Source organism: Aspergillus terreus, genomic scaffold (assembly GCF_000149615.1).
Source record: "Aspergillus terreus NIH2624 scaffold_13 genomic scaffold, whole genome shotgun sequence".
Classification (NCBI taxonomy): Eukaryota; Fungi; Ascomycota; class Eurotiomycetes; order Eurotiales; family Aspergillaceae; genus Aspergillus; species Aspergillus terreus.
In genome coordinates, this window is record NT_165936.1 from 889,982 (window position 1) to 904,135 (window position 14,154).

Consider the following 14,154-nt stretch of genomic DNA (forward strand, 5'->3'; position numbering starts at 1 on the left):
AACCATTCTTTGAAGTTGATGATTCGTTCTACAGAGGATAGTATAGATGTGCTATAAGGCAAGGGATGTTTAGAGTGCAATAGAGCATCCATTCTATGGAGTATGTCCATCTGCTTTCGGATACGCACTATGACATGGCATTATCTGTCGGAGTTTCTCTCATCTGTCTGAAACCCTCCGTGTCACGCTGGGAACTGCTTCGGGTGAAACCCGGACTCCGACCAAAAGGGACAGTCCCCTGATCAAATGATCAGAACTGGAAATTCTCCGGTCGTCAAACTGGTATCAAGTACCCTGATCAGTCGAATCACCGTCGGTCTCCCTGGTTCTTCCCGCCGATCGCTGCACGATCGACCGCGGCTAAACCGTTAAAGTACCCTTGTGTTGGAGAGGGCGGGAAGTCCAGAGAGAGATACATCAGAGGTACTTCAACATAAATATATACTGTGCGTCGTTTATATTGAGTTGTATAAGGTCTATTTCTACAAGCCCGGCACAAAAGAAAAGATAAGGAAATACAACAAGCATAATACACAAATGATAATAGTAGTACAGAGAAGTGGGAGAATTTATCATGTCAATATCAGGGAAACCACTGGCACACGTGGCTGTCACCATGCAGTCGACACTCCAATCAACCACGGGACCGTTCTAAGCGGGACCTGATATAATTCAAACAGCGACGCCCTCCTTCCACACCGGTTGGGTTCACTTCCGTCGGTTCATGGTCTTCTCGCACATTTGAATCAGACCGGCCTTGGCCTCACTGTCGGGGAACCCGCTGATCGCCGCAACGGCCTTGTCAGCATATTCCTGCGCCAGTTGCCGAGTCTTCTCCACGCCGTCGCACTTGACAACCAATTCACGAGCCTGTACAGCACAGATTAGCCAAGCTGTTCGTTTCAACTCCGATCCAAAATAGGACACTCACCCGTTGTACATCGCCCTCCTGGCTGAACTTCCGGCCCACCAGCGGGCCCAGTTCGGGGCTCTCCTTCCATGCAAAGAGAAGGGGCGCCGTAGCCAAGCCCAGTTCCAGATCAGCACCAGCCGGCTTGCCCAGCTCGGCATCCGTCACTGTATAGTCCAGCATGTCATCCACCAGCTGGAACGCCAGTCCCAAGTTACGACCGTAGGCGTATGCCGATTCCACCACCTCGGGGGTGCTATCTCCCAGCAATGCGGCGGCGCGGCAGGACTTGCTGATTAAGCTGGCGGTCTTTAGGTAGGTCTTCTGCAGGTAGTACTCGATCGTCTCGTCGGTGAACACGGGGTGTTTCTCGTCAGCCGCAGTATTCTTCAGTTGCATAAACTCTCCCTCCACCAGGTTGGCAATGACAGTAGCGAGTAGCTCCGTGACCTCCGGATCCCGCAGGCGAGCCAGGGCAACAGATGCCCGGCCCAGCAAAAAGTCGCCTGCCAAAACCGCCATCTTGTTTCCAAACTGGAGATTCGCGGAGCTGGACGAACGCCGGGTGACCGCATTATCAATGACATCGTCGTGAAGCAAGGAGGCGGTGTGGATAAGTTCGGTGATCTCGGCCAGGCGTCGCTGAGTAGGCAGGATGTTCTCGTCCCCGGTAAAGTCGTATTTCGCTTCCAGAGACGACGATACCAACGGATTGAGGTCGGGATTGTTATCGGCGAGGATGGAAGGCGCGGTGATCGGGTCATTCACGGTAACGGAAGAGGATGCACCGTTGGCTCGACTCTTCCGGGGCGTCAATGCGGTGGCCTGGGACATGAGCAATACTAACATGGGTCGCATGTGCTTGCCCTCGCTGCGGGTGTAGTATTTGGCGACTTTATCCAGAGTCGGATGTCCTGATCCCAGCAATTGACGGATATTCTTGGTCAAGAACTTCAATTCCTTGCCTACGATACGCAGGGGATCGACCGAGATGCCCGGCGGTGCCTTGGGGAGGCCTTTGAAGATGGTCTGCGCGGCGGAGACGGCAGCCCCAATCGGCGAGACTGACTTCCGTCTGGTCGGCCGGTATGTTCGTAATTGGGTGATTGGGGTTGGGTTCGAGAGGTCATGGCGAAGGCATTGCGAGCATATTAATGACGAGGATGTGACTCGTGAGAGGACCGGCCCTGAGGCCGTTCGAGCTTTCATGCTCAGCGGTGTGGGTGACTAATGAAACATAAAACGAAGGCAGTGGAAGCGCTTGCTTTATGAAGAAGAACGCTAGTAGTAATACAGATCAGCAAAAGAAGGAAAGAAAGACAGAAAACCGCCCGTGTCAACGGATGTCGGGATTATCGTAGAAATTGCGAAAAGTTGCGGAACTGTTGCGGTGCCTGCCGCGGATGTCCGTCCCGGGTTAGCACGGTCACGTGGCATTCCTTGTTTATCCCGATGTGACCTCATCCATCGTACACATTTCTCACTTATGAGCCCATATCTATTTGCATCTGTCTATCTTGACCTCGTTCGTAGGTTGTATAGAATTTGCTTGGTGGCATTCAGCCTGCCTGGAGTGGGTTGAGAGACTAGGTATGTCTTGAGTCGCATCGATCGATTTGTACCATAGTCGCCCTATCAAATCCGGATACTGTGTGCATCCTGAATGGCTTGCGCCTTTTGGTATCGCATGCAACGAAAGACAGCGTCTCCAATTTTCGCACTTGAAACTCCACCATGGCGTCTCAAACCTTCAAAGCGGGCTATTTTCAGACCTTCGCCTACCCGTCAAAGTATCAAGTCCTCATCCACGATGAACTATATGGAGAACATTTAATCTCAGACCCTATCCTGGTTGATCTACTCCACTCACCCGCCCTCCTGCGTCTCCAGGGCGTCTGTCAACACGGTGTGACCGGCTTCCTAGGCATCACCCATCGAATCACCCGCTTAGAACACTCGGTTGGCGCATTTCTGATGGTACGCACCGTCGGTGCAAGCATCGAAGAACAAATCGCCGCGCTTCTTCACGACATAAGCCACACGACCCTTAGCCATGTTGTGGATTGGGCTTTGTCGAAAGACGGGGAAGAAAGCTTCCACGAAGTCCACAAGATGAGATACGTGAACATGACCAATTTACTCGAGATTCTGGACAGTCACGGGTTCGGAGAATCTCAGACATTGGAAGAGCATCTTTTCCCGCTTGTGGAGCAGCCATCACCGCATCTGTGCGCGGATCGTCTCGATTATGCCTTGAGGGACGCGGTGGGCTTCGGCTATCTGTCCCTAAACGAAGCGAAACAAGTACTATCCTCCCTAAGAGCGTTTCCAGATGTTTCCCATCCACAGCGCATGCTGGTGCTGGAAGACGTCGATCTGTCGATTCGCATCGCAAGGTCATATATAGCCATCGATCGCGATGTCTGGTCGAACAGAGCACATATCGACATGTACCGAAGAACGGCTCAAGCGATTGCAACCGTCCTCAAACAGGGAAGCATCAAGGAGGAGCAGCTATGGGAGTTATCGGATGAGGAGTTCTGGCAGCTTTTGCGCGATGTGGCTGATGAGCGAACCCGGGGAATCCTGGATCGTCTGGAGAAGGAGGGCCTTCCTTCGGAGGAGGGCTTACCGCTTCCCCGTGGCGCCAAAGTTCGGACTCTCGACCCAGATATCTATGTGCCAGATGCAGGTAAACCACTTCCGTTGTCAGTAGTCCTCCCTTCTTGGGCCACTGAGCTGGAGGAATATATCCACAGCCGTGAAGCCACCAGAGCCTAAGATAGCATGAATGAGGGACCTGCTTTCCGGGGGCTATATTACAGTAGCACGGGTTACAAGCTCTGATATTGTACATTTTGGAAGATTTAACCTGTATTACAGCCATACCGTGAGAGCACAGATAGATACGGCATTCAGTTGATTAATGATTGGATCTCTTCCCTGATGGTGGATGATCACCGTGTCTATCACTCGCTACGTTGGCACTTTGGTAGCGTAATGGTTATCTTGGTCCACAGATGCTGTCCTCTTCCTCTTCCTCTTTTCCTCTTCCCCTCCGCCTGTCCCCTCTTTTCCTTTGAGGGTGGTACGGTGCAGTCCAGACAAGGCCGCGATGGTTTAGCCATGCCCCATCTGCGCTGACAAATCGATGGGGTTGCTTGGTATATTGCAGACATTGCAAGCCGTCCTCGGCGCTTACATGATAGCAAGCAAGCAAAAGGTAGAACAGAACGATGTAAGCATAAAGGTAAGCAGAACGGTGTAGGAAAGGGCTTAGAAGTCTTTCTCAGCATCGAAGGGAAACCCGACTGCCTGGCAGTACACCTCAAGTGAGGAGACGACCGCATTGCGGACCGAACATGATCCCACCGTGCCAAGGGCACGCCGATCAAGAACTGGCTGGCTTCATCAACATCCCTCTTAAGATAGGCCTTCTGTCACTAACCTAATGGTAGCGCATGGGCAGCCCATCATTCATGGAAAAACTCAGTATTTCTAAGAACAGGTTGTATTTTATTAACCAGATTCAAGTCCAATATTGAAGAAAGTGATGAGTCTGTTAACGAAAGGAGAGTCCAAGCCACGTCTATTCCTCAACTGTGACACCACCTTCCTCGCCGTCTTCATCATGTTCAGTAGGCTCAATGTACGCTTCCAAACGGGGACCAATGTTCTCGCAATCTGGGCTTTGCGTGGATATATAGTAGTCCCTGTAGCCTACAAAGTTAAGTCCCGAACCGGCCGGGAAGCACCGCGACCAATGCTCGGTAACAGACCTAGATTTCGAAATCACCTTCGAAGTTGGACTTAAATTTAGTATACCATAAGGCAATAACGATCTTGACAGAGAACGTCTCTATTTTCACTATTCTCTAGTGCTAGCTTGTTAATTATGCGCCGGATACGACAAAGTCAAGAAGTGCTGTCCTGCACTCACGCAAACCGTTTTCGCTACCTCATTGGCGGATGCAGCTGGTAGTACCTGGTGGTTACTGACTGGTATGGGTAGGAACTTCCTCTATATTAAGTGACACGAGAGTAGTTGGGAATGAATATAGACCCGCACGGCATCGACCTCATATTGACATAGGGATGAATGGAGGGTGGCCAACGAAACCTCGAATCAACAGTCAGGGGCCACTATTGGCCCGTCATTCAGCTTCGGCAGGAAATGATGGAGCACCCCCTAATACGATCTGATGCAGTGCGTGTTTGATAGCATTCGCCAGTCCTGACCAAGCCTTCTCATGGCTCAAGATCCTCACTGATTCCCTAAGAATGCGCGGCACGCTATCCCGCCCATTAAGCACCCCAAGCCCACTGATATGGACCTGTTTGGGCGTTTCAAATGTGCCTGTGATCCATTTCTTCTGTAAATCCTCGTCCATACTTTGGTCAATCCGAAGAATCTCAGCGTCTCCACTAGAAGGGTCACAGGCTTTGTCTGAGATGACGAATCTATCGTAGTTCCAGATGTATAGAACGGCCATAAGAAGAATGATAGAGTCGTGGGGTTCGAATTGACGTTGGGACCGGATTATGCGGAACAACTGGGCAGCATGCAAGAGACTCTGGCGAGCCCGTTGCGGTTCCGTTTGAAGTAGCTGTGCGATATGTTGCGCGGCAGCGTCGACCTCCTGAAGCTGTGCCATCCACCCCGAAGAGACGTACAAAAGACGGTATTGGACGAAGCGAAGTAGTCTGAGAACAAGAGAGAATTTCGCAACGATTGGACGGAGAGGTGATTCTTTGCGGTGTTGAGTAACGGCCTGTTGAAAACCCTCAAGTATGGAATCAACTGGATCCCGATCATCCTTGTAGGTAACAACTCCCCCCACAGAAGGTAGCTTCTCGTATTCTGAGGTGCTGTGTATGCTGGACGAATGGTAGAGCGAGTGCTGTTGAGTAGAGCGCCTTTCCGCAACATACACCGCAAATACCGATATCCAAAGCGCAGAGTCACTCAACGAGCGGATATACGCTTGATTAATGTCTTCCATATTGAGCAGAGAAATAACGCTGACACATTCTGTTGGGTCTTATCAGACTAGGTCGGTTACGAGTTTTTTTGTCAACTCTCATAGATAGCATAAATTACCTCTCTGTAGGCCTTGAGCCCTCTCCCAGTCATGGAAGCTTGCGGACTGCCAAAGTTCCTCATTACAGGGCATGCTCAGATGCATATCGTCAACCGTAAGAAGAGGAGGAATGTCGTAAAAGATTAACTCGAGACATTCAACCACTTTGAAGTTTGAGAGTCAGCAAAGAGGCAGCAGACATAGAGAACAAGGAGGAAAGAGGAAGACTCTACTAACACCATGTAAAGTAAACTAGTCTTTTCCAAGACTCAACGGCGATCCACTGAGTCCAATTATCGGTCGACACAGCCGCATTTGATAACATGCCGCTCTTCGCAAATAGGAGACCGGGAGTCAGGAGGGGACGACACATCGTGACCAGCAAACTTCTTTGGTACTGCAGATGCATTAAACTCTCACGTTTTCCGTGGAAAAGAAGAGTAAAATTGAATAGTAGTGTTGCCTGGGCAAGTTCAAGATTATTTTGAAGTGACACAGTGGAGCTGAGCTAATTTACCATATTAGACCAACCGTGACTGAAGCTCGTTGTAGGTGAATTCGATTAGACGCACCTTTCGAAGCAAAGACACTCGAATGGCGTTTACCAAGTCACAGAATATTCTACTCCGGCTTGGAAGTCGAGAATACTGGCTCCCCACGGCGGCGACGGCGATATAAAGAAGCCACGATGAACTTCGGGCTTCGAACGTACTTTTGTGAAGAATGGGAAATTGTTGGTGAAAGTGTTCGAAGTACAACTCCGTACATACGTGCAACACGTCCAATGAATATAGGCTGGAGAGGGGGGCTTCTGGTGAAGACCGACTCATTTCCGCATAGTGCGCACAGATCCTTTCATATGTTGAAATTGAAGGCTTGGGAAGATGCCCGTAATCCTCGGATATTAAAATATCACGGTCTTCCTCAGTGAGAGCGTTTTCTGATACATAGTTAGCTAACTGCCCATTGGGCGACATAGGAGTGTCAGCGGCATATCGTGGACGCTCATGCTGAAAAATCGAAAGCTCCGCAGGAGTTTCCCCTTCAAGAGATATATTTAACGGTTGATCCATGGTCCCTCCCATCTCGGATAGCGTCTGAAGACTGGAGGGGTCCGTTGAAGCGATATCAGAAGTCTCAAAGGCATCATTTAGAGGCCAAAGAAGGAACGAATCGGACAGCAGATTGGCCTCGGGGTGTTGTGAGGTTTGTCGAGCCAGGCATGAGAAGGGAAAATCCGCACATTGCCCGCCAGCAATGTTAACACTGTCTGGGCCACTAGGGCCCGATGTGACTGTGCTTATTGGGGATAAGCCGCACGCAACGGCGGGTTCAACAGGACGACTGTTGCCCGAAGTCTGATTTATTTGATTCGACGTCCTTCCTTCGGTTTCATTCGGAAATATCTCCAGTCCTTGCGGCGGCCTTTCCTTGGAGCCCTTCGTAAACTCGCAAGGCCAACCTTTGCGATTGCAGCGATCGCATGGATGGGATCCAGAACAGCGCTGTTTTGACTTGACACAGTTGAGACAGGCACAGGGTGCTCTTGGAAGTGTCTTTTGGACCTTGTTAAGTGGTACCTGCCTATGAAGTGTTGAATGGCGTTGCAATGTATCCCTCGGGACAAGTGTCAGTTTGTCCGCATACTGCACCGCGCCAAATACCCCACGGAAACTTACTTCCGCGCAAACCGTTTGCCACAGAGATCACATCTGAAGTCTCTGCTTTTAGAATGGCTTGTGAGATGCCGCTCAAAGTGCTCGCGGCGCCGGAAGGACCTTGAGCAGAGGCTACAATTGTACCTTCTCGGCGGAGAGGGGACCTCGTCCGGATTTGAAGGTGAGTAAATGTAGGGGCCATTATTTTGGAAGCATGGTGAAGGACCATGAGCGAGATTTGCCATTATGAGAGGTACGGGGCAGGCCACGTCCATTCGATGTAGTTGTCAAGAGCTCGCTGAACTTGGGACTTGAGAAATATAATGCCCAGAAATATAGCTGAGCTATATTTGCTGAATCAGCGGAAGCTTTCATCAAAGTTAACCGAAAGCGGGGAAAGCTCATACATCCCCACCTTTTGTGGGGACCAATCATCCAAAGGATTCAGTATAGCACTATTACTCCTCGTCAATAGTGAGCTAGTAGCTCTTGGTGTCAAATCTTGCAAAGGCGAATTCTGTGATAATCTCTGTCGTCAAGAGACTGTCCCGAAAAGGTTAGAAAATGTAAACGTCAGGTCAGGCACCACGGACTTACCGAGATCTACGGTAGATATCGATATTCATAGAGCCACAAAGGCGACTATCTTAGGTGACAGCCCGTATATCTTCTCCCAAATCAGAGGTTCGGCTCGAATGACTTCAGGGTGTGCAGGTGTATGCGGTATATCCAAAGGGCCACTTTAGCAATGACCGCCACACGGCAGAGCAGAGCTAGAGCGGCGGACATTTCCGGAAATCGCACAGTAGATATGTCCCAGAGGGATGTTGAAAGTGGCTGATCTGACATTTCGTTGCACTATCCTCTAGATAGAGACCGTTTTGAAACAAAGAAAAGGCCGAGATGGCAGAAACCGCGCCTCTATATGGCAGCCGATCGCAGATTACACAAGTATCTAGTCACACGTTATAGCCGCAACCTTATAAGCTGTGCCACCTCAGCCGCAACTCTCTAAGAAGCCCCTGCATGGAAACAAAACCTTGGAGACCCTTCAATATAATTCACGCACGTCTAGAGGGAAAGTCGGATACCCCGTCGGCCCCGCCGGAGCTCCGCTTCGGATACTTTACAGGTCTATAGGTACTTGATAGGAATTGACAGTCAGGGAGAGTGCACTGAACTCTCTGGTCTATTCATCTGCAGGCCGTCGGAGGTCCTCGGTACGCGTAATGTGGTGCTCCTCATTTTGGCGCTATTGTAGGATGGAACTAACAACGTAGATTGGTTGCAGGAGAAAGGGAGGAAGATTTATCTAGGCCGATATACCGTAAGGAAACCCAACAGTGATTTCTGTGCAAAGAAGCAGAGGTGGTGTAGTGTTGAACTAGGTACAGGGTACAATAAGACATGAACTCTGATCTCCTCTATCAAGGCAGTGGATGATGTGAGCTCCAGTATTCTCGCCGTAGCAGGGTTTGACACCAGGAATTGGAAATGGTACCAGCGGATTTCCCGCCACAGTAAGTTCCATAATGTCATCTTTCTATAGTACGATTAGCAATTGGAGACATGAGGTAAGCTTGGTATGATCCGATACGTACTTTCCAATACATGCCATAGGGACATAGTGGTATCTCCACGACTCGGACCTCGCCACGGGTCAATGGGGCACGCTCGGTATGACGATAAAGTGGTTCGAAGGTAGTAGACAGCTCACTGCAATTCTGGCCATGGCTGACTCGGAGCTGGCCAGATGGTCCCCAATGGAACAGCATACCGGCTCCCTGAAGCCCGACTTGCCAGTCATGCAGCAGCTTCAACAACTTGAGGACGACGAGGTTCTGTGGCCGTATAGTGAGGACGCCCTGCTTGTACAAAGAGCGCCCTCGAAGGCAACTCACATGAACGAACAAATCCATGTCGGCATCCGATGAGGAAGATACTGCGAGCCGAGCGACGAAATACCCTGTAGTTTCCATATCATGAGGTATGCGATATCGAAATGTGGCCTTCCCATTCTTGGAGTCGTACATGACTTGACCCGGCTCAGTCAATGGTGACTCACTCATTTGTTGATCCGCTGTGAGATATATCTTCCGGTATTCGGTCCGAGCCAGAGGCCACTCCGTCTCGGCCCTGTTTACCGTATCATCCAAGCCGGATAATCCGAAATTCAAAACGCTCAGTCGCACCTTGGGCGTCGCCCACCAGCCATTCTCCGCATCCCCCTTTAGAAAGCAATCGAAGAATCGCTTTAAGTCACGACAGCTGGAGTTGGCATAATAGTCCGGCCATTCCATTGAGTTGTGCACTCGGAGCCACTTGGGAACTGATTCAGGGATAGCCCGGTAGGCTCTCATTGTCCCCGATGTATGAATGGGGTTCGTCCATGAGCCCACGACGTACGTGGGGACATTGATCTGCTCGCACTTGGACCTCTTGTCTTCCCAGTATTCGTTCCAAAGAGGACAGCTGTGTAAGGCACCAGATATATCTTCTAATTTGCCATGGCTGGAGAGGGTGTCTGTTTTTTGTCATCAACTGTGACAGCAGGGGTTCATGCATGAGCGTGGACTTACCGGCGATTGAGTCATGGAAACCGGTAAAAGGAATTCCCCCCTGACACATAATATCGCGATACACGTCCTGTATTCCTTCCCTGGTCAAGAGACACTCAGTTTATTTCCACGCAACCAAAGATCTCTCGACATCATTCCACGCACCATGGTGCGAGTGCTGCTAGGCCTTGAGGCCGCAGACTCCCTATCTTCCACTGCAACATAGCCAGCCAGCTGTTCCCCGTAAGCCCGACTTTGCCATTGCACCAAGGCTGCTGAGACAGCCAGGTCACAAATTCCGCCCCATCTTGAGCTTCCTGGTGCCCCATTATCATGAGATCACCCTCAGACGTATAAGCGCCGCGTGTATCAACATTGATCACTGCGTATCCCTCCGCACACCAAAACGCAGGATCAGGACCTTCCCATTTCTGAAGACCTGAAAGCCAATCTTTTGGGACGCCGGCGCGGAAAGGAAAGTCATCCAATATGCTCACACCCATCTGCTTGCCATAAGGACTCCTGCAATTAGGTAGTATCTTTTAGCTATCGTGACCAATTCGTTGCATGCCCTTTGCAGCTCAAATGAGAATCTTACCAAGCAACCAAAGCGGGAATTTTTCTGCGCTCGTCAACAGTTCGGAGGTCCTCATAATCAGCGGGGAAGAAAATATCGTAATACAGCTTGGTGCCATCGGAGAGCACCATGGACATGCTTTCATGCATGAGTAAATCCACCTGTAAAGGCTTCGCCCCCTTTTGCACCGGCTGTCCTGCCTTGAACGCTTTGAGTCCCTGGCGAAACCCAGGAAAGCGCGCTTTGGGGTTTTCTGGTGACAAGGCAGAACGAAACTGGACATATTTCTCAGCCTTTTTCCTATTGTCATGACATGACTTCAAGAATTCGGCGTGGGATCCAATTTCACCCATGATGTAACTTGGAAGTAGAGAATGAAAATCGAAAATAAAAAAGATAGAAAGAGCTATCCAATATTCAGAGCAAGGGTCCGAATGCAGATTCTAGCATGAGCACCCTGATGAAATATCGAAGGAGAACGCAGTCATCTCGCCGAAGTGTATCTCGCGCGGAGAAGGCTACACCTCATACTGCATGGCAGATCTTCCAAATAGAATTCAGCCACCACGCGAGTCTGCGGGGGTTGTGGGGGAGATTGTGGGGTTCCGGCGGGGAGATAAGCTTTTGTACCGACGGGGCCAGCCGGATATACGGAGGCCCGATATGCCGCAGTTTATGCCATAAATAATGATAGTTGAGGGGATGTGAGATTGAACTTTTGATCTTCCCCATCTTCATTTCAGCTTCAAGCTGCGTTTTGTCCTCACACCGCGCACTCTGTCGGATTGTTCGATTTCAAATTCACTGGCGATTAAGCAGCTGAAAAAGGGCGACTCTCTTCCCTACCATGTCTAGAAGCCTCCGAGTTGCAGTGTTGGGGCCTAAGGGGCAGTGTGGCTCATGTGTCGTGGATGAGCTCCTGTCAAGAGGTCACAGGGTGGTCGGAATTTCTCGTGCGCCTCCCAAGACATGGGCCAAACCCGGAGAATATGGCGGCATTCCGTGCGACTTCAGCGACATCAAAGGCCTCAGTAAAATCTTAACGGATGGAGACTTCGACGCTGTCGTTTGCGCCTTTGCGCCCCCTCTGGTTGACATGAAGTCTGCATACCTCGTGGGCGTGGAAGGCCATGGTAACATTAAAATGGCAATCCTCCGATCGGCTTTTCGCGGTCCTTTGATCATCATTGGTAAGTTGACTTGATCAGACATGCTCTATCATATATATCGGATTCTTACTCTGAGAATCAGGCGGCGCCGGCTCGCTCTATTACAAACGCGGTGTCCAACTGTGTGACGATGAAGGCTTCGGTTTCAAGCATTGGTGAGAGTCAAGGAATCGTGTGAATACATTGCGTTGGGTAAAAGCTCACCGATTCCAGGTACGCATGGCCGGATGTTCATCTCGATTACATGTCAACTCGCATGTTTGATCATGGCCAGCGAGGATTCGCCATATTCATCCGTCTGTTTAAATGGGCGAGAAAAAATCGGGAGAATCCTGGCTGTAAGTGTTAAATTGTCCCATCTCTTGCTGAGCAATTGCTTACCGGTTCTCGTATTGATAGGGTTTTCGTGGCTTTTCAGACCTTTTGCAAATTGGTTCATGCGATCTGCTAAAAAGACCATGACAAGTCCGGATGCGATGGGCCTTATTCTGTGCTCTCGAGTGGCCCTGAATATGTGGGAAGGGGTGCGGGAGACAAACTGGACCTTTTTGTCGCCCCCGTGGCAATTACGCGATAAGGGTAATCTCAACCGTTGCATTAGGTGGCCTTGACGATGCTGACCGTTCTGAATGACTAGGCGTTCGTACTGGAAAGTACGAGATCTATATAGATGATTCCGCGGGTTCTGCTGAGCCGGGAATTGATGGGGGAATCTACAACGAGGACATGGCAGTGGCTATTGTGGATGAGGTTGAGAATAACAAGCTGAACTACAAGCATTGGACATGTACCGGTCCAATCGGTTTGAAGGAGTGGTAGGTCTGGTTCGGCGAGCGATGCGTTAGTTTCGAATTCATTTATTCATGTACGAGAAGGTTTAGTCGGACAGGCAGCAATTGGCACTGGGCAAGGTAACTTGAAGCAGTTCAATCACATTTCGTCGATCTGTATATTGGGAAAACCTCCCACCTGCTTGTAACATTCTCGAGGAAGTAAACGCTTGACCCTGACAAATCCATACCCATCCAAGCGGTGTAGTTATCCAGTTTCAATCCAGCAACATGGATGGAGTCGAATTAGAGGCTGGTTAATTTGCGGGGCCGACGATTCCGAATTGGCTGATCCCGCTCCCGAGTCCGTACTGTATCCCCACACTTGCTGCCTCACTATGGAGTATGATAGTATCTCCCCTTCAGGCACTTCCATGATGAAGCAGTGGGCAATAAGACTGGAGGTCTCTATAGTCGATGGGGTTATCTCCGCGACTTACCCCGCTTGACAGGACGCGCAAGCCAGCCCCCACTTCAATATATCCCCCATATATACTTACTCCGTTGTATGTATAAAGGCCGGAGACATATTTCCACCGATAGTTCTACAAAAATCATTCAAATAACTAAGCTCTCAAACTCATTCGCCGAGATGCCAACACCGACAGATAATGTAGCAGTCAATGTACCAGAGGTATCTACATTATATCGCTTCTTTGACCTGCAAAGGCAAGCAACACTGACTGCGTTACAGACAGAGCATCTTCCTGACAAAGTCGGTGGACCGAAGACGACTGGAATGGTTGGCCGTACGTTTGAATATCAATATTCCACCGGGCCCCGATACCGCATCAGTTTTAGTAAAGAGCTGGCCTACTTCACCATTCCTCCCTTGCCGGACGGAACAACAGTCCTGGCGCTACCCTACCAACAGCGGGAGATCCGCCCCAATTTATTCTTGGTGCATTGGATGGGGCCTGGAAGACAAGGACATGTGGCCCTGGTATTTGACCTAGAGCAACGAAAGGTTGACTGTGCAGCGTTGATGCCAGCCGGGCTGTACGAGCTATTCGATCGTGCCGAGTTCCGTGAGGTCTATGAGAACGGAGAGTCGGCGTTGTACTTAGCATACGAGTGAGCAAAGAGAGGAAAGAGAAGGGGAATATTCAAACAATAAGTAGTCTGGGAAATGAATCGAAAAGAAGTATGGATTTATATTAAATGACCACATTGAATCCTCCTGCTTTCACTGAAAGGCCATTCTTGAACATCCCCGAGAACGGAGACTCGGACCCCCATTTCACGCCCACTTATTCGTCTTCGGAGCTTGGTAAAATGGCCACCCAATTGCCCTCATTGTAGCCCTTCAGGTACTGGTCCTCACGCAGGGACCCCGCCGGGACGCCCCTGGGGCAGATTGGGATCATAATT

The 14,154-nt window shown here is 50.1% G+C and overlaps 6 protein-coding genes across 6 annotated transcripts; 3 read left to right on the forward strand and 3 right to left on the reverse strand.

Moving 5' to 3' along the window:
* Positions 1-708: 708 nt before the first annotated feature.
* ATEG_08815 (trans-hexaprenyltranstransferase) lies at positions 709-2,119 on the reverse strand (the record flags this gene model as incomplete). The annotated part of the gene is made up of 2 exons (XM_001217400.1): positions 709-870; positions 932-2,119. The coding sequence occupies 2 exons, from the start codon at positions 2,117-2,119 to the stop codon at positions 709-711; spliced, it is 1,350 nt and encodes a 449-aa protein (XP_001217401.1).
* Positions 2,120-2,644: 525 nt separating this feature from the next.
* Positions 2,645-3,691, forward strand: ATEG_08816 (uncharacterized protein; the record flags this gene model as incomplete). Its single annotated transcript, XM_001217401.1, has 1 exon — positions 2,645-3,691. One exon carries the CDS (start codon positions 2,645-2,647, stop codon positions 3,689-3,691), a length of 1,047 nt encoding a protein of 348 aa, XP_001217402.1.
* Positions 3,692-5,064: 1,373 nt separating this feature from the next.
* On the reverse strand, positions 5,065-7,894 carry ATEG_08817 (uncharacterized protein; the record flags this gene model as incomplete). Its single annotated transcript, XM_001217402.1, has 5 exons — positions 5,065-5,942; positions 6,012-6,155; positions 6,229-6,499; positions 6,564-7,608; positions 7,671-7,894. The coding sequence occupies 5 exons, from the start codon at positions 7,892-7,894 to the stop codon at positions 5,065-5,067; spliced, it is 2,562 nt and encodes an 853-aa protein (XP_001217403.1).
* A 1,139-nt stretch (positions 7,895-9,033) lies between these two features.
* Positions 9,034-11,137, reverse strand: ATEG_08818 (uncharacterized protein; the record flags this gene model as incomplete). The annotated part of the gene is made up of 5 exons (XM_001217403.1): positions 9,034-9,192; positions 9,251-10,173; positions 10,229-10,308; positions 10,373-10,729; positions 10,806-11,137. The coding sequence occupies 5 exons, from the start codon at positions 11,135-11,137 to the stop codon at positions 9,034-9,036; spliced, it is 1,851 nt and encodes a 616-aa protein (XP_001217404.1).
* Positions 11,138-11,928: 791 nt separating this feature from the next.
* On the forward strand, positions 11,929-12,772 carry ATEG_08819 (uncharacterized protein; the record flags this gene model as incomplete). The annotated part of the gene is made up of 5 exons (XM_001217404.1): positions 11,929-11,974; positions 12,036-12,108; positions 12,167-12,291; positions 12,353-12,532; positions 12,591-12,772. The coding sequence occupies 5 exons, from the start codon at positions 11,929-11,931 to the stop codon at positions 12,770-12,772; spliced, it is 606 nt and encodes a 201-aa protein (XP_001217405.1).
* Positions 12,773-13,291: 519 nt separating this feature from the next.
* ATEG_08820 (uncharacterized protein) lies at positions 13,292-13,861 on the forward strand (the record flags this gene model as incomplete). Its single annotated transcript, XM_001217405.1, has 1 exon — positions 13,292-13,861. One exon carries the CDS (start codon positions 13,292-13,294, stop codon positions 13,859-13,861), a length of 570 nt encoding a protein of 189 aa, XP_001217406.1.
* Between the last annotated feature and the right edge of the window lie 293 nt (positions 13,862-14,154).